The sequence below is a fragment of the Lepidochelys kempii genome, chromosome 5 (genome assembly GCF_965140285.1).
Source record: "Lepidochelys kempii isolate rLepKem1 chromosome 5, rLepKem1.hap1, whole genome shotgun sequence".
Lineage (NCBI taxonomy): Eukaryota > Metazoa > Chordata > Testudines > Cheloniidae > Lepidochelys > Lepidochelys kempii.
This window is the reverse complement of record NC_136384.1, coordinates 42,368,295-42,384,977: the sequence shown is the minus strand read 5'-3', so window position 1 is coordinate 42,384,977 and position 16,683 is coordinate 42,368,295. Positions and strand designations below refer to the sequence as shown.

The 16,683-nt window shown below is 46.0% G+C and overlaps 2 protein-coding genes across 5 annotated transcripts in view; one reads left to right on the top strand and one right to left on the bottom strand.

Moving 5' to 3' along the window:
* Positions 1-10,563, bottom strand: part of NLN (neurolysin) — a 62,036-nt gene extending 51,473 nt beyond the window's left edge. The window contains exon 1 of one of the 3 annotated variants that reach the window (XM_073344064.2): positions 10,372-10,563. In XM_073344064.2, the coding sequence (XP_073200165.1) occupies positions 10,372-10,412 (41 nt within the window). In that variant the 5' untranslated portion in view covers positions 10,413-10,563. Of the gene's footprint in view, positions 1-2,763; positions 2,978-10,371 lie in introns of those variants that run through there. The other 2 variants (XM_078852777.1, XM_073344066.1) reach the window with 2 other exon arrangements.
* SGTB (small glutamine rich tetratricopeptide repeat co-chaperone beta) overlaps positions 10,224-16,683 on the top strand; it is a 38,822-nt gene continuing 32,362 nt past the window's right edge. Inside the window, exons 1-2 of one of the 2 annotated variants that reach the window (XM_073344082.2) lie at positions 10,224-10,674; positions 12,231-12,352. In XM_073344082.2, the coding sequence (XP_073200183.1) occupies positions 12,253-12,352 (100 nt within the window). In that variant the 5' untranslated portion in view covers positions 10,224-10,674; positions 12,231-12,252. Of the gene's footprint in view, positions 10,675-12,230; positions 12,353-16,683 lie in introns of those variants that run through there. The other variant, XM_073344083.2, reaches the window with a different exon arrangement.

Below are 16,683 nucleotides of genomic sequence, written 5' to 3'. Positions count from 1 at the left end.
TTCCTGCTCTCATTACCTTTCTTTTTGATGTGTTCTATCTGGAGTAACATGGCAGTGGAATTATGATAACTGTATTGTGCAGATTTGAATGTGCTGTCCATTGGTGCTCTGAGCAGCTCTGCGAGGATTCAGGAAAGAAGATGGGAGAAATTTGGTATGGGATTTTCAGCAATAGCCAAAGAGTTCTAAGAGCAATTATTGTCACCGGAATGCCAAAGAAAAATTTAAATTTGCCAGCTAAAAAACCCAAGCAACAACCAGATTTTTTCCAACCAAATCAGTGTAGGTTGTGTAGCAACTTTTACAACCTCAAATTTAGCAAGACGTAGTAGCAGCTGCAGCCCCTATAAGACACAATTGGATTTTCAAGAAGAATAACAACACTTGTAAGCAACAGTCAGATGGTTCAAAAGCAAATATTTTTGCCAGAACGCTAAGCAACAGTATATTTTGCCAACAAGCTAAAATTTGATTACTTGTTACTTCTGCAAAACATAATTTTGATAAAGGAGATAGCATCTCCCTTTATACTTTATTGGAGCCTTACACCTGCAAACTTGAGTGCTGCTGCAAAGGCCAGAGAAGCTATTTAATTTGAAAAGCAAGCTCTGACTGCCACACCAAATATTTTAGTCACCTTCGTGTAAGGACTGTACAAATACAACTTTTTTTTTTTGAAAATTAAAATTATGGAGTATGTCAAACCATCCTTTTGAATTTGGAGGCTAAAACAAAAGTGGAAAACCAGAGTCCATCAATTTGAACCAGCAAGCCTTGGAATTAGGGTTGCCAACCTTCCCAGATTGGCTGGGAGTCGACCGGCATCTGCCTCAATCGCCCAGTGACTATTAAAAGCAATCCATGAGACTTTAATATGCCAAAAATCCAGTCAGCGGCGCAGCCGGTCTAAGGCAGGCTCCCTACCTGCCCTGGCTCCGCGTGGCTTCCAGAAGCAGACTGCATGTCCGGCTCCTCGGTGCAGAGGTGGCCAGGGGGTCTTCACCTACTGCCCCCGTGCCCCACTCTGAGCACCCACTCCGTAGCTCACAGTGGCTGGGAATGACTCCCACACTTTGAACCCCTTGATCCCAGCTCAGAGCCCCCTTCTGTACCCCAAACCTCTCACCCCCAGCCCGAGACTTCACCCTCTCCTGCACCCCACCCCCCTCCTCCAGCCTGGTGAAAGTGAGTGGGGGTGGGGGGAGAGTGAGCGACAGAGAGAGGGGAGATGGAGTGAGCTGGGGTGGGGTATCGGAGAAGGGGCAGAGCCTCAGCATCAGGGAAGGGGCAGGACAAGGATGTTCAGGTTTGTGCAATTAGAAAGTTGGCAACCCTACTTGGAATGTAAAACAAGCTGAGGAGAATGCTAAGGTACACATTCCAGAATTCATGCAGAACATATACTGGTTTCATGTCAAAGATTGTTTTGTGAAATATGAGATGCTTTCCAATAACTAGAGCCTACTTGTAATACATTCAGAATTATTTTCTACATATACATGACTGTTCTCCTGCTCAAGTGAAATCCACACATTCAAAAAAAAAAGTTATTTTCCACAAGAATCTCCTGCTACTAGACTGCTCTATAAAATGCAATGAGATTTAAAGGTCCAATACCTCATTTAACGCTGATTACACAACCTCTAGATAGGACTTCATTCTGAAATATTCTAATTTAGAAGCTAAAAGTGCCCTTAATCTTGAACAAGTTATATTAACACCAATGGAATGAAAGACTTTATATAAACAATCACAAAGTCTCCTAGGGAAGCATCTCAGAAATGCATATATAAATCCAGGTTTGTTACTGTGCTTGCTGATGGATCCACTGACAGCTCTACAGCTGAGCAGGAGGTGATGTACATCAGATTTGTACAGGATTGAAAACCTGTGCTCTCGCTGCCAACATAGTAGAATCTGGGACAACTGATGGTACAGAACAAGGAATAAACACAGCTTTGGTAGAGTGGAACTTTGTTTCAAGTCCTGTCGCAAAGGGACTTTGGCCCCCAGTTTCTTAAATGGATAACTGCTCTTTAAAACTAGCTCAAAAGCAGCTGTGTGAGTTAATAGGGTCAAATCTCCCCTTTCTGAATTACACAGTGGGGCTGGGGGGAATCTCTGGGGCAGGAGCTGTTCTCAGTCTCTGGGGCCCATGCTGGGGGTGCTGGCCTTCTCTGGGTGCTACCTCCGCCCTCCAATCCCTGTTGTTTCCTGCCAGCCCAGCTCTGAGCTTGTCCCTAGATGGTGCTGGGCTGGCAGCTGGTGAGGGTCTGTGCCCCCATGGCCAGGGGTGGCAGGTTTGTAGAAATTTTGGTGGTGCCCAGAACCCAGGTTTGGGGTACGGGGGGATGAAGGCCCTGGCTGGGATTGGACATGAGGAGTTTGTGGTGTTGGAGGGGGCTCAGGCAGAGGGTTAGGGGCTCTGGCTGGGACTGGAGATGAGGGGTTTGTGGTGTTGGAGGGGGCTCAGGGCTGGGGCAGTGGGTTGGAGTGCAGGGGGATGAGGGCTCTGGCTAGGACTGGGGATAAGGTGTTTGGGGTGTTGGAGGGGATAGGGTAGAGGGTGCAGTGCGGGGGTGAAAGCTCTGGCTGGGAGTGTGGGCTCTGGGGTGGGGCAGGGCTGGGGATGAGTTTGGGGTGCAGGCAGGCTGCTCCGGGACAGGGGCCAGAGAGGACTCCCCCCCATGCCCTTTCCCTGCCGGCAGCAGCAAGCTCTGGGAGAGGAGCCCCCCTTTCCCGCCCCCGCAGCAGCACACTCACCCCCACCACTGTCTCTGCATGTGCTCCTTGGGCCCCACTCAGGTCCAGGAATCTCCCTCGCCTCCCCCATGGTGGGTGCCGGGGGGTGCTGCATGTGCCTCCTCCCCTGCTGTTGCCCCTGACTGTAGCCTCACTGGGGGTGAGGGATGAGGCTTCCCCTTGCCCAGCATGCGGCAGGAGCAGTGACTGCGGGCAGGGGGCCCCCCTGTGCTGGTGGAGGGTCCCGCCAGAAAAGGGAAGGGTCTGAGGGGAACGGCAGGCTCAGTCAGTCTGCCCTGGCAGTGGCTGGGGGGCACTAGGACCCTGCGGCAGCAGTTGCTGCAGGGGGGCAGCATGGAGCTTCACCTAAGAGGCAGAGGCAGGGACACTCTGCTCCGGGGCGCAAGAGTGGGCCAGGGGACACTCGGGGGGGTGGGGGCGGTAGGTGGGGTCGGGGAGGGCACACCCGGCATATTGGTGGAGCTGAGCTCCTGGGCTCTGAATATTGCTGGTGCTAAAGCACCACGTGGAGATATAACTCGCGGCCCCTGCCCATGGCTTCTCCTGGCCTCATCCCAGTTTCTAGGCTGCAGACCCAGACCTGCTGCTCTCTGTGCTCAGCCAGCTCTGCCCTTTCCCTCAAAGACAGAGCTAGGACGCTTGACCGATGAACAGGCATTGCCTGCCCGTGTGGGAGTGGAGCAAGGGCTGGGCTACTAGAGGCACTAGATCTGATAGAATCTCTGTGCCCTCCAACAATCCACCTCAAGTTTTAAGGTTTTTACCGCCCTCTCTATCTCTCATACACACACACACACACTTTAGGCATTGTTTATACCCAAAGACTTGCTTTCATTGTCTCCAAGCCTCAGTAAAGTCAGTCGCTCTCCCTATCCCAGGTGACCAAGCTTAAAAAACAGACTTGGGATTTTTCATTGATCACCCCCTTGTGATTCCCGGCTGGGGCAGCGCCGGCTTCAGAGCTGGGGCTCAGAGCACTGGGTTTCAGCCCCAGGGCTCTGCAGCCCCTGAAAGTGCTTGTGGACCCCCAGGAGGCTGCAGACCCCCGGCTGAGAACCGCCAACTTAGGAGCCATAGGGAAGAGCACCCTTTGAGCCTGTGGAAATTGGATCCCCTTTGCCTGAAGGGCAGAAGCTATTGATAACTTGCGGCAAGTGAGAAACTGTTTTAGACAAAGATATAACTTGCTAGAATTAAGTTTTAATCACTAGAAAGCATGTTTTGTTTTGCATGTAACTATATGTCTCTTTCTCTTGCTTAGTATCTCTTAAAATCTCTGTTCTTTAATACATTTATTCTTAGGTTTACTACAAACTATCTCGGTGCTGTCAGATTGAAGTGGGAGTATTCAGCTAAACTAACAGGTTGGTGCGTGCTCTGCATATTTGAAGGCAGCAAACAATTTGAGTGTGTCCAGTGAGATGGACTGTATACTAGAGTGACATCTTTGGGGAACTGGGGTTCACTGATGGTTACCTGCATGGGAAGGTTAAGACGGGCAGAGTCTTGAGGAGTTTGCTGGTGAAGCAGACAGACTAGCATGGCAGGGAGCTGATACACAGTCTAACCTCCAGCAAAACTCACTTTTACTGAGGCAGAGGGCTAACACAATGACTTACAGTTCTGGGTGTTCTGAGCAGAATGTCACAGCCCTTATTCAGGCTTTTTCTGCTCACTGACGCTATGTCTACACTGCGAGCTAGGGCTGTGATTCCCTGCTCGTGTACGCATAGTCATGCTAGCTCTCATCAAGCTAGCGAAAGTATAAATAGTAATGTAGCTGCACTACCATGGGAAGCAGCAGCATGGCTTAGTCACGCCGAGTACAAACTCTCCTGAAAATGGTGGGTACGTAGTTGGTATAGCCAAGCTGTGCTGCAATAACAGCTGCCTGTGCTACTGCAGCTACACTATTTATACTCATGCTCGCTTGATGAGAGCTAGCATAAGTATATGTGCACAATCTGGGAATCATACTCCTAGCTTCTATTGTAGACGTAGCACAAGAATGTTGCCAAAGGATGAAGTAAGATGGCAAGAGAATTACTCTATATTTTGGTTTGCTTTCTTCACATGTTTTTGTTGAATATTTCAAGTGTATTGAAGTGTTTCAACCAGGGGTGGGAAAACTTTTTGGCCCGAGGGCCACATCAGGGAATAGAAATTGTACGGCAGGCCATAAATGCTCACAAAATTGGGGTGGGGGTGCAGGTTCTGGGGTGAGGCTGGAGATGAGGAGTTTGGGGTGTAGGAGGGTGCTCTGGGCTGAGACTGAAAGGTTCGGAGGGTGGGATGGGCATTAGGGCTGGGGTGCAGGTTCCGGCTGGGGGTGCGGGCTCGGGGGTGGGGCTGGGGATGAGAGGTTTGGGGTGCAGGAGGCTGCTCCGGGCTGGGATTGAGGGGTTTGGAGAGCAGGAGGGGGATCAGGGCTAGGGCAGGGGGGTTGGGACATGGGGAGAGGCTCAGGGTGCAGGCTCCGAGCGGTACTTACCTCAAGCGGCTCCTGGAAGCAGCAGCATGTCCCTTCTCTGGGTCCTACACGGACACATGGCCAGGCAGCTCTGCACACTGCCCCATCCGCAGGCACCGCCCCTGCAGCTCCCATTGGAACACCAGAGGGGGCCACTGGAGCACGTAAGAGCTGGAGCGGTGCGGACCCGCATGGTGCGGCCCCCAACCCTGTGCCCTGGCCGGCGTGGGACCAAACCGCTGGTGCAGTCCCCAACCCAGCAGCCTGGCCCGAGTGGGGCCGAGTTGCGTGGTGTGGCCCCTGACTCAGCGCCCCAGCCAGAGCAAGGCCAAGCTGCATGGTGCAGTTCTCAGGCCAGCTTAAAACAGCTTGTGGGCCGGATCAGCCTGTGGGCTGTAGTTTGCCCACCCCTGATTTAAACCCTTCTTGACCCTATGGTGAAAAAGATGATGTTGGCAAACGGTATTCATATTAGTTTTGGTAAAATTAGATGCTGACTCTGAAATCTCCACTTTGTCTATGATGAGTTCTCACAGCTAGAAATTTGCTCTGAATTGAGATTTTCATTTTCCCTGTAAGTTGTTCTAAGGAGAAAAGTAATGTAGGGAATTTATATTACTGTGGGTTCTGCAGGTGTATGCTGAACTTCTGATGGGATGTGATGCTGACAGAGGTAGGTACCAGCTCTTGCTAAGGCTTTAGGCCTCAGCTGAGCACTGACAAATTCATTGCTGGAAACCAGTCTGTTTCACCTGTGCATTAGTATGGTTAAGATGAATACTGAACTTATAACAATGTGTTTAGACTTTATGAAATGCTTGCAAATTGCAGCATGCATTAATCTCACTTATTATATCAGGGGTAGGCAACCTGCGGCACATGAGCTGATTTTCAGTGGCACTCACACTGCCCGGTGTGGCCACCGGTCCGGGGGGGGCTCTGCATTTTAATTTAATTTTAAATGAAGCTTCTTAAACATTTTTAAAACTTTATTTACTTTACATACAACAATAGTTTAGTTATATATTATAGACTTATAGAGACCTTCTAAAAATGTTAAAATGTATTACTGGCACGCGAAACCTTAAATTAGAGTGAATAAATGAAGACTCGGCACACCACTTCTGAAAGGTTGCTGACCCCTGTATTATATCTTTATCACATGCTATAAGGCAGGGGTGGCCAGCCTGAGAAGGAGCCAGAATTTACCAATGTATATTGCCAAAGAGCCACAGTAATAAGTCAGCAGCCCCCAATCAGCTCCCCAGCCCCTCTCACCTGCCGGCAGCCCCCACCAATCAGCACCTACTCCCCCCTCTCGCCGCCCACCACAATCAGCTGTTTCACATGCGTAAGAGGCTATGGGGGGGAGGGCGGAGGAACGACGACATGCAAGGCTCAGGGGAAGGGGCAGGGGCCTTGGGGGAAGGGGTGGAGTGGGGGTAGGGTTTAGGGCAGAGCAGTGAGCACCCCCCAGCAAACTGGAAAGTTAGAATCTATAGCTCCAGCCCCAGAATCAGTGCTGAGGTAAGGAGCTGCATATTAGCCTCTGAAGAGCCATATGCGGCTCTGGAGCCACAGGTTGGCCACCCCTGCTATAAGGTAATATTTAAGGTTCTGCTTTGTAAAAACCTTTTGGCCTGAAACTGAACCCAGTCAGGAGGGATCGTCTTCTAGCCATCAAAAAGGCCTATCAAAACTACGAGCCACTGTGGGACATCACAATACAAAGACTTTGTTAACTGCCCTTTCACATCTATAAAGAAGCTATACGCAAAAGTGCTCTTCCTATCAGCTTGAATTCTGAAAAAAAAAGAAATAAAAATAGCTGATGAGGAAATTTTTCATCTCTCTTTTGCTGTCTGGACTCTTATGTAGACATATCCTCAGCTAGACACCTGCGGCTGGCCTGTGGCAGCCAACTTGGGCTCGTGGGGCTTGGGCTGTGAGTCTGTTTCACTGCTGTGTGGACTTCCAGGCAAGGCCTGGAGCCCTGGCTCTAGGGCCTTGTGAGGGTTCCAGAACCTGGGGTCCAGCCCAGGCCCAGAAGCAGAGCTTAATTTGTGCCAGGGTTTGCCAGGGCTGAGCCCTGGCACCTCTAGGCTTGGCAGTTCATACCCCCGCTGCCACCTCTGGGCTTGCTGTGTCAGTTATGAAAATATAAAAATTGCTTGAGTCTCGGTACCTAATTGCTTAAGTCCAGCACCTCTTTCATTACAAATTAAGTACTGTCCAGAAGTCTACACAGCAATGAAACAGCCCCACGAGTCCAAGTCAGCTGGCATGGTCCAGCCCCGGGTGTCAGTTGCTGTGCAGACATACCCTGACAGGGCCAGAACTACAAACCAGAAGCAGAGATCCCCAGGGTCAACCTTGGTTAGCCCTAAAAGACATTTAGTGCCGACAGATCACTACAACTCTGTCACCTTTTCAAACCACAGACTGTAACTCAGTTGTGTATATATGCTTGCCTGCTTTAAACGTTATAATAATGCTAATTTCTTTTTCCGAGTTAATAAATACTTTAGTTAATTGTAGGATTGGCTACAAGTGTTGTCTTTGAGAAATCTACGGTACAGATTGATCTGGGGAGGTAAGCGAGTGGTCTCTTGGGACTGGAAGCAACCTGAATATTTTGTGATCTTTGGTGTATAGCAACCAACTTGCCTGGGTGACAAGATAGTCTCTTTGGGCATTTGAGTCTGTCTGTAACTCCATGGTAAGACTGTTGTGATACTTTAGGGGTTCATACTTGTTACTGGATTGGTAAATCTAATTATAGAACATACAACCAGTTTGGGATCCCTGCCCTGCTTCTTGACAGTCTGCCTTGAGGCTGGCACTCATGGCCGTGAGCCACTCCAGACAGTCTGATGGTAGGATTTCCCCTTACATGTCCGAGTTCAGTGTAGCTGCTCTTGTTAGCTCAGCAAAGGTGGGGACACTAAAGTAAAGATTGGCAAAGGAGTTATGAAACAATAAAAATTACCATATTACTTCCACTTCTATTTACAAACAGATAAAAAAAGCAATATTTGGGAAATGAAAGAGGTAAAATTAGTTTTTACGGAAAAACCACAGTGAAGCATTAGAGATAAAAACTTCTAAATTTAAAACTCGTAAAAAGGATGAACATCCACTTGCGGTTTCAGGTACCACACCTACTCCTTCCTGTCCTTCTGCCCGTTGTTAATTTTTTTAAAAAGTGTGTTTTTCTCTCACCTGTTTGAAAAATCTAAACAGGGGAAACTAAGTAGCTTATATATAGGAAAAAAACAGTGAAAATGTCTGTACACACAATTCTGTAAATACACAAACAGAGAACTCTTCCCCCCCCCTTTTCCAGTTTAGTGACCTTCGGAACTACTTACAACAAAAGCAGGTAAACACTTTTAGTACAGAAACTTGATTTCTAAATTGATAGTGTCCCTTTAACCACAAGTGAACATAACCAAAAGCTCTGGGACAGGACAGCAATGATAATGTGCAAGGGATATACATATCGTTTGTATTATGTACACAGTATTTGCATTACTTCTCAAATGTCCAATAATGCAAAGGTAACCTCTCATTTTCACTCAAATTTAGTTCCATTCAAAACAAATATCTTGTCTTCTCATTACTGCAAAGTATTTACATTGTGAACCCGTCCATTGTCTTCCCTTTCTCCATTACATAAGCTTCTTGACCCCACCTTGAAGGTCTCTTGTTCCTACTTTCAAGGCCCTAGGAGGAATGCCCATCCTCCCCCTTCATTCATCTCCTCCAGTGATACCTCATTTGTCCACTTCTTCCACAATAGTCTACATGCCTTTTTTCACACTGCCCTGAACATCTATCCTGAACTGGCCCACAAAGAGACAAACCTTTTCTCATTTAAAACCCTCTGCTGCAACTAGCTGCAGTGAGTTAATGACATTTATTTTAATATATAAAATTAGAAATTGCTCCATCTGGCTGCACTCATGCCTTTGCTGAAAATATCTTACTGGTCTAACCACATCCTTCCTCCCTGTCTCCACTCCATTGTTTCTTTGCCCATTTCTGTTGTTACAGGTCTGGAACTAACTAGACTGCAAGAATTTCAAGGCAGAGACCCTGTCTGATCGATACTGCACCTGAGGGTGCTGTAAATAACAAGGAAAAGGAGTACTTGTGGCACCTTAGAGACTAACCAATTTATTTGAGCATAAGCTTTCGTGAGCTACAGCTCACTTCATCGGATGCATACTGTGGAAAGTGTAGAAGATCTTTTTATATACACACAAACCATGCTTTGTTTCCACAACCATGCTTTGTGTGTATATAAAAAGATCTTCTACACTTTCCACAGTATCAACCATGCTTTGTTTCCACAACCATGCTTTGTGTGTATATAAAAAGATCTTCTACACTTTCCACAGTATGCATCCGATGAAGTGAGCTGTAGCTCACGAAAGCTTATGCTCAAATAAATTGGTTAGTTTCTAAGTTGCCACAAGTACTCCTTTTCTTTTTGCGAATACAGACTAACACGGCTGTTACTCTGAAACCTGTCATTAAATAACAAGGGTTATATCAGGCCGTAGAAAGTCTGACACGTTGAAGGAAGCAATCCCGCATGGTTTAATGTTTCTTGCACTATTATTTTCCTGGCCTCTCCCATCTGGGGCCTCTGAACGTGCCTTGGGGAAACTATCACACACAAATCCAACCGCCTTTGGGGGAACCAGATTTTTTCTCTCCTGAGCTGACTGGAAGCCAGAGCAGCTGCTGCCAGGCTACCCCACAGGGGGACAGACAGGGACCCCACCCCCGGTTGGGGAGAAGCTTGGGGGCAGGGGCGCCGCTATGGCTGTGTGCAGGAACGGGATGACCCCGCATGAAGGGAAGCGGCGCAGGACACGCCCTCCTCAGTGAGAAAGGGGTTTAGGGCAGGGGTTCGGCGGGCAGGGGGCGTAGGCAGGACCCTCAGCCGCCCTTGTCCAGCCCAACACCCCATCCCCACCGCCCCCTCAGATACCCCGCCCCCCCACTGTAGTCGCCCTTATCCAGCCCGACAGCCTCATCTCCCCGGCCCCTCAGACGCCCCCCAGCCACCGCGGGCCCCGCAGCAGCCCGAGACTCTCCCCCAGCCGCTGTCGGGCCCCCGACGCTACCTGCTGACCGCTCGGCCCGCAGCGCTGCCCAGGGAGAACATGGGGGCGGCGGGGCTGCAGCTGCTAAGGGCGCCCGAGCCCAGGCGCACGCTCCGCTGCCATGTGCCCGCGGGCAAGTGTCGGCTTCGCTAAGCGGCGCATCCACTTCCGCCGGCCGCGCCTTCCCCACGCTCCCCCCGCCCCGGCGCGGCAACTACGGAGCTCCTCCGCCAGCGCCGTAGGGAGGGAGCATCTGGACAGGGGAACCCTGCGGCAGCGGCAGCAGCCAGCCCTGCTCCGGCCGGGCTTCTCGCCCCTTGCACGGTAAGGGTTCCGCCACCGCCCTCCCTCCCTCCCTCCCCAGTGCGGGGGCTGCGCTGTGGGCGCTCCCGTGCCGCAGCGGGAATAATGCTGCCGCCTGGGGGGAATTGGGCTCTTCCAAGAGTCTCTCCGGGAAGGGAGAGTGCAGCAGGGCATCCCTTGTGCCTCCTTCCCCGTGCGAGGCAATGCAGGGGAAGGTCTCCCGGGCGGCAGCCGCCCCCACCCGTCTGCTTCGGACCCGGGTACCACACCCTGAGCTGGGGCAGAGCAGATGGGTGAGAAAAGCCATTTCAGCCAGATTGGCTAGCTGCGCGATTGAGCGGGTTGCCAAGGAGCCCTGGGGCTGAAGATGGGCAGCGTTGGCTGGTGCCTGCCCCTGCTGAGCTTGTTGCGATGCCTTGGACTGGGGGCGTCTGTCAAATCTAATATACAGCATGTCAATGCACGTAGTGAACCATAGAGAAGCTAATGGACAATGATCTTTAGAATGTGTGTATTATATATGTTTTCAATTACTTAGATTCCTATGAGTGTATAGAGTGTATATTATTGTGATCTTTGCTGTACCGTATACAATGAAACCTGCTCTACTGCATGCAGCTTCTTTCAAAGGATTACTTGAAAGTAGGGTCAAAATATCTGGTATATTTTGTAAGATTATTACTTGCACATCACCTCAAATAGGTAACCCACTTCTGCTAGGCTCCTGAATGGCTGCTTAAGATGGTTGAACCACATCTATAGTATAACCAGTATTCTGTAAACAAAGATGCTTTTTACAGGTGTGGCCTTTTGCCTAAATGTTAAATCTCAGATTTTCTTTTTCTAAAGCATAGGTAAACACTGCTCTTTTTCAAAAATAAATTCTGTTTAGTGGTTTAGGAAAAAAACTCAGAAAAAGTTAGAACTAATTTTCCTCCCAAAGAGAAGTTATATAACTCCTAATAGATGCTGAATGCAAATCAGGCTGAGTCAGCAGCATGTCACTAATCACAAGTTTGCACTGAGGTCACAGTGTTTTAGTTTTCAGTCTAAAGAGAAAATAAGCCATTCTGTAGCACAGTATCAGAAAATGGAAGTGTATAATTATGCCAGTGGTGAGACATCTGTCCATGTACTTTTAAATTATTTTTTATTTGAGTGAGTGTTCCTGCTTCCAGTTGCATGTGCTTTAGTAATGAAATCAAAACTGTATTTTTGAGCAAAATTAATTGATTAAATTACCCATAACAAACTTTTATGAACTCCTTCAGGAATTAATTCAAGGAAGTCCTATGACCTGTTTTATGCAGGTGGTCCTACTGGATGATCACAATGGTCCTTTCTGGCCTTATGATTTATGAATCTGATTGAAATAAATAAATGTCTAGTGATACCCTTCTTGATATGCTTTTTGATGAATATTCAGTGGTGCATATTTTGTACATCCAAAATTCTTAGTGAAGTTAATGGGACTTTGGGGTGTGCAGAGTATTCATGGATTGGCCCTAAAGTACCATTCTTATCAATGTTAAAAATGTCTCTATATTTCTTTTAATATTTTTATTTTTATAATTTAGGTGAAGTTCATAAGCTTCTAAAATGTCATCAGTCAAACGCCTAGTATATGCGGTCATCCATTTCTTGAGAGAACAGAGTCAGCTGGATGCTTTCACTTCAGATGAACAAGAAAGCTTGGAAGGTAAATACTGAAGGCCACATATCTGTATGCTAGGTTGGTTGACATATACATCATGACAAAAAGCAATGTGAATGAACTATATTCATTATTCATGTTGTCTTATGATAAAATTATTGTATTTTGTCTCTTGTATGTCAGGAAGTTGTTATTATTTGAACAATTTATTTCCTTATCCTGTAGATTCCAATATTCTCTCTGTCGGTTTATCTATTTCCAAGGAAAGTTGCCAGTTTTGGATTAGAAATGGGAGGAGTCGGAGTTTCACAAAAACTTTGTGAAATGTTTTAGAATTTTTGTTATTAAAGGAAAAAGATCTTCATTTCTGAAATAGATTAAAATTTTACATGTCCACAAGATTCCAATCCTAAAATCTGTGTAAATTTGAAGAGGTCCTAAAGTTATTGGCACTGCATTGTCTTATTTCTGAGCAACTAGCACTTTCAATTATGCTAAGGATTTAAATTAGGTAATACCATTGTCCCAGCCACTGGGGGGATGATGTGGACTGGCTTTTGTCTCACTCAATTTTCATGCCTGATTTCCCTCAATTTTTCATGTGCTATCATCTGTGGATAACACACTGAAGAACAACACTTTTGTCAACAACATCTGTATTGGCAAGCAGGGTTTGGGCAGGGGCCGGAGTGGGAGGGGGGCTAAATCATGAGCAGCCATATTCTACCTTGATGCACATGAAGAGCTCTTGTTAATGTTAATAGGAGTTCTATGTACTATTTGAGGACAGGCTTGGGCCTCTGAGAGTGAATGCACAAAGAATGCACCATTTATATGTCTTGACAAACATGTTTTATTGTAAGAGCAGTATTGCGGAAGAGGACTGTTATCAGTGATTGCAAGTATCACACAGTGGTAAGGATTCTCGACAGATATATTTTTGTCTTGGCAAAGGAAGATTAAGTTACAGCAAACTAAGACCACTTTACTCCTGAATAGGAACATCCAAATAGGGGTTTAACATGCTTTAATTTGTATGCATTGACTTCACATGTTTAGTTGATTCACCTTAATTTTCTTAAGTGCCCCCATGCAGACATGCCTTTACCAAAGTTTTGAGTATGGTTAACTCCTTCCCTGCTGACTCTTTACATTTTTTTAGAACCTGGTTTAGTGTGCACTCTTCTTGAGCCATGTTTAAACATATCGTTCAATCACAGATTCCCTGCTTGTGTAAACGTGGTTTCAGATATGGTTTCTACTAGACTAGATGTATGTAACACAGTTGTTCACTAATGTGGACAGGAAAGAGAGATTTGGGTTTTCTATACTGTTGTTTTTAAAACATATTTTAAAGATTCAGTTTAACAACAAAAGCTGAAATAGTCAGTGCATTTGATATGCGATGAACAACTATATTAATTTAAAAATCCCAATACCTGTTAAAAACTTATTTCCAGTTGATAAAAAGGCCACACTTTTAGAAATAAAATTATGAAGTAGGAATTTTTTATTCATATTGTTTTTTAATAAAATACCGTTAAATGTTGATGGTTTGTAACTAAGAAGGGTTAACTGATCACTTATTTGACACAGATGTTGGCTAGAGTTGCCATGAGGCAAATGAACTACAATTTTAACAGAGATTTATTTTCTAAACAAATGGATTATAATACTTTTAATGGCATGTAAATGCTCAGAGATAAAATTGAACATTTCCACAATTGAGCATATTTTAACAGAGAAGTGAAGTCCTAATTTTAGAGTTTTATGTTGCCAAAAATATGGTACCATATGCTACATTATACAGCATCTGTGCCAACCAATCTGTATAGCTGATCCTTTTTTAGCAATAGAAGTTAACTTTATTTTATGTGGAATAAATGTCACACCAAATCTTGCCCATGAATGTGTGAACATAGCTCTCAACAAGGCTGTGAGGGAAGAATTTGGTCCATGCAGTACATGGGTACTTTGTGTACCTTGCAGTGTGCTGTGGGGTTGTAAAGCATTGTATAATTGTTAACTATCAAATACCAAACAAACTATACAAAAAAAAAAATCAACCAGTTGAAGACTATCAAAATAAAAGTATAGCATGCTTTTCAAAGCCATCTTTTATTGATAAAATGTACTCTGATTGGCTGAAGCATACAAGTATATCAGACTATAAGTGAAGTTCACCCCAGTGTAGAAGGACTGCTCATTTGCATGTTTCATTTGTGACATTCACTCACCTGCATAAACGGAAATCAGAGGGTGGACTGGGGAGGTGACATGCACCCTGCCATTTCCAGGGTCTGGATCTGCTGGGTGCAGCCAGGACAAAGTCTCTGGTTGACAACTCCTCTGGTACAATGGAACTCTCAACAACAAGAGTAAAGATTATCTGTGCATGAGACACAACTTTCATGTGTGGATGGGGAACGGCCTGAGACTGGAATAAACTCTCCCAAAAACTAAGAACAACACAAACCTCAATACTTTCTGCTCTGAGTGCAAGATGCATTTCTTTGATCTTACTTCCTCTAAGGCAAACACATAGCAACAGAAATATGTATTTAAAATAAATAAAACCTTACCAAAAACAAGACTCTCCACTACAAATGCTTCTCCCGCTGGGGAGAGAATGAGAGAAAACAGTCACATAATGCATTACGGGAAGGTGCTCAGAAACTATGGTGATGAGCATGGTATGAAAGCCTGAATAGAATAGAATAGTCCTCTTGCATCTGATTCTCCAGCTTCAATCCTTCCACCTCATTTATGCAGTGTGTTTAAATGGCTGCTTTTGTTCTTCCCTTGGCCATTCCAGCATCTACACTTCATTGCTGTCTTCAGCACCTGCATATGTGGGATCAGTGTGTAGTTTTGAACTGGAATTATTTGGGGGAAGTTTTATTACCAATTATTACATGAGGTCAGACTAGACGATCACAGTGGTCCCTTCTGTCCTTGGAATCTGTGACCTCTCATACACTGCACCAACAGGTAGTGTAAGACGTGATTGATCCTGGTAAGGGCCACCACCGCAAAGCCTGTGGTTTAGGTAAAGCAGAGGGCCTTGCAATGGTCCTGTGAATCATGGTGAATTTCACTGAGGTCTTAAGTGGTGTGGAAAACCTTGCCTAGCCCTCTGCTCTGGGGTGAATTCATCTGCCTGTGACAGTCAGATAGCAGGAGTGTGGTAGTGGGACAGAGAGCAAGTGGCGTCTATTCCATGCAAATATCCTTCAGACAAATAATTGCAACTGCTGCATATAATTGGAGTGAAATCCTGGCTCCATTTTGATGTCGGTGGGGTTAAGATTTCACCCTGGTTGCTTAGTATATTAAAAAATTACACATTGTCAAAAGATCAGTCTCTCCCATTTTGAAAATAAATATTTGTGCTTTGGCTCCACCTTTATTTTTAATAAAGTCTTTAGTTTTGGTTTGCCATTTACATAGCAGCAGGAGACTATCATTCAGTGGGAGCAAAACGTCTGTTTCATTGCTTTATCCCGTAAGGGTACTAACATTTGTTAAACTTGTGGCAGAGGAATTATAAAGATTCAGATTGTGTTAATTTTTCAATTAAATGGGAATTGTGGGAGCTCACTGTAATATATGAGCCAGTTATTTCTACCATGGAAATGTATTCTAATATTAATAATACATCCAGAATATTTGATGTAAGCATAATGTGATCTGTTAGAATTGAGAGTTCTCTTCCCCCCTTCCTGGAACAGAAACAAACAAGAAGAGGAGCTAGGAGTCGTCACATAGACTTAATGCGTTTCCCCCCCAAAAGTGAGAAGAGTGAAAACTGAAATTTTTTTTTAAGTGTTTTAACCTATAGTTTCTGTTCTTAGGCTGAGTTAAAAATGAGGTGAGGCATTTAGAAAAGGGATTGCCTGAGGATAAAAATAAGTGTGATGGAGTATGTGTCCTCCCACCACATCCGTGGCCACCCCAGGAACTGCTCAGACTCTCTTCCTTTAGTGTCCACTCAGTATAACTTAGTCAAGCCCCCTCCACCAACATCTGTACAGCGCAAAACAAGAGTCCTAATTCCTATGACCTTCAGCCCCTATTCATCAGGGCTCTGAGAGGAAGAGAGGTCTTGCTTCCTTGGGATCGCCTTCAATCTGGGCACAGCTAATCCTGTCCTCCGCACAACACTTCCTAGCTTTTATCAGGCTAGTCAGCTGATGCACCAGTTAATTCCTTAACTCATCCAGCCTCCCCCTCTGATTCCTTCCTATTTCTTCAATCAGCTATTGCTGGGGAAACTAATGAGGCTACAGTGATCAGAGTGCTGATTCGTCTGTCATGACTCAGCACTCTGTCGCAGATGGGTTGCTGAGTTACCCTCCAAGGGAAAGCCCCAATTT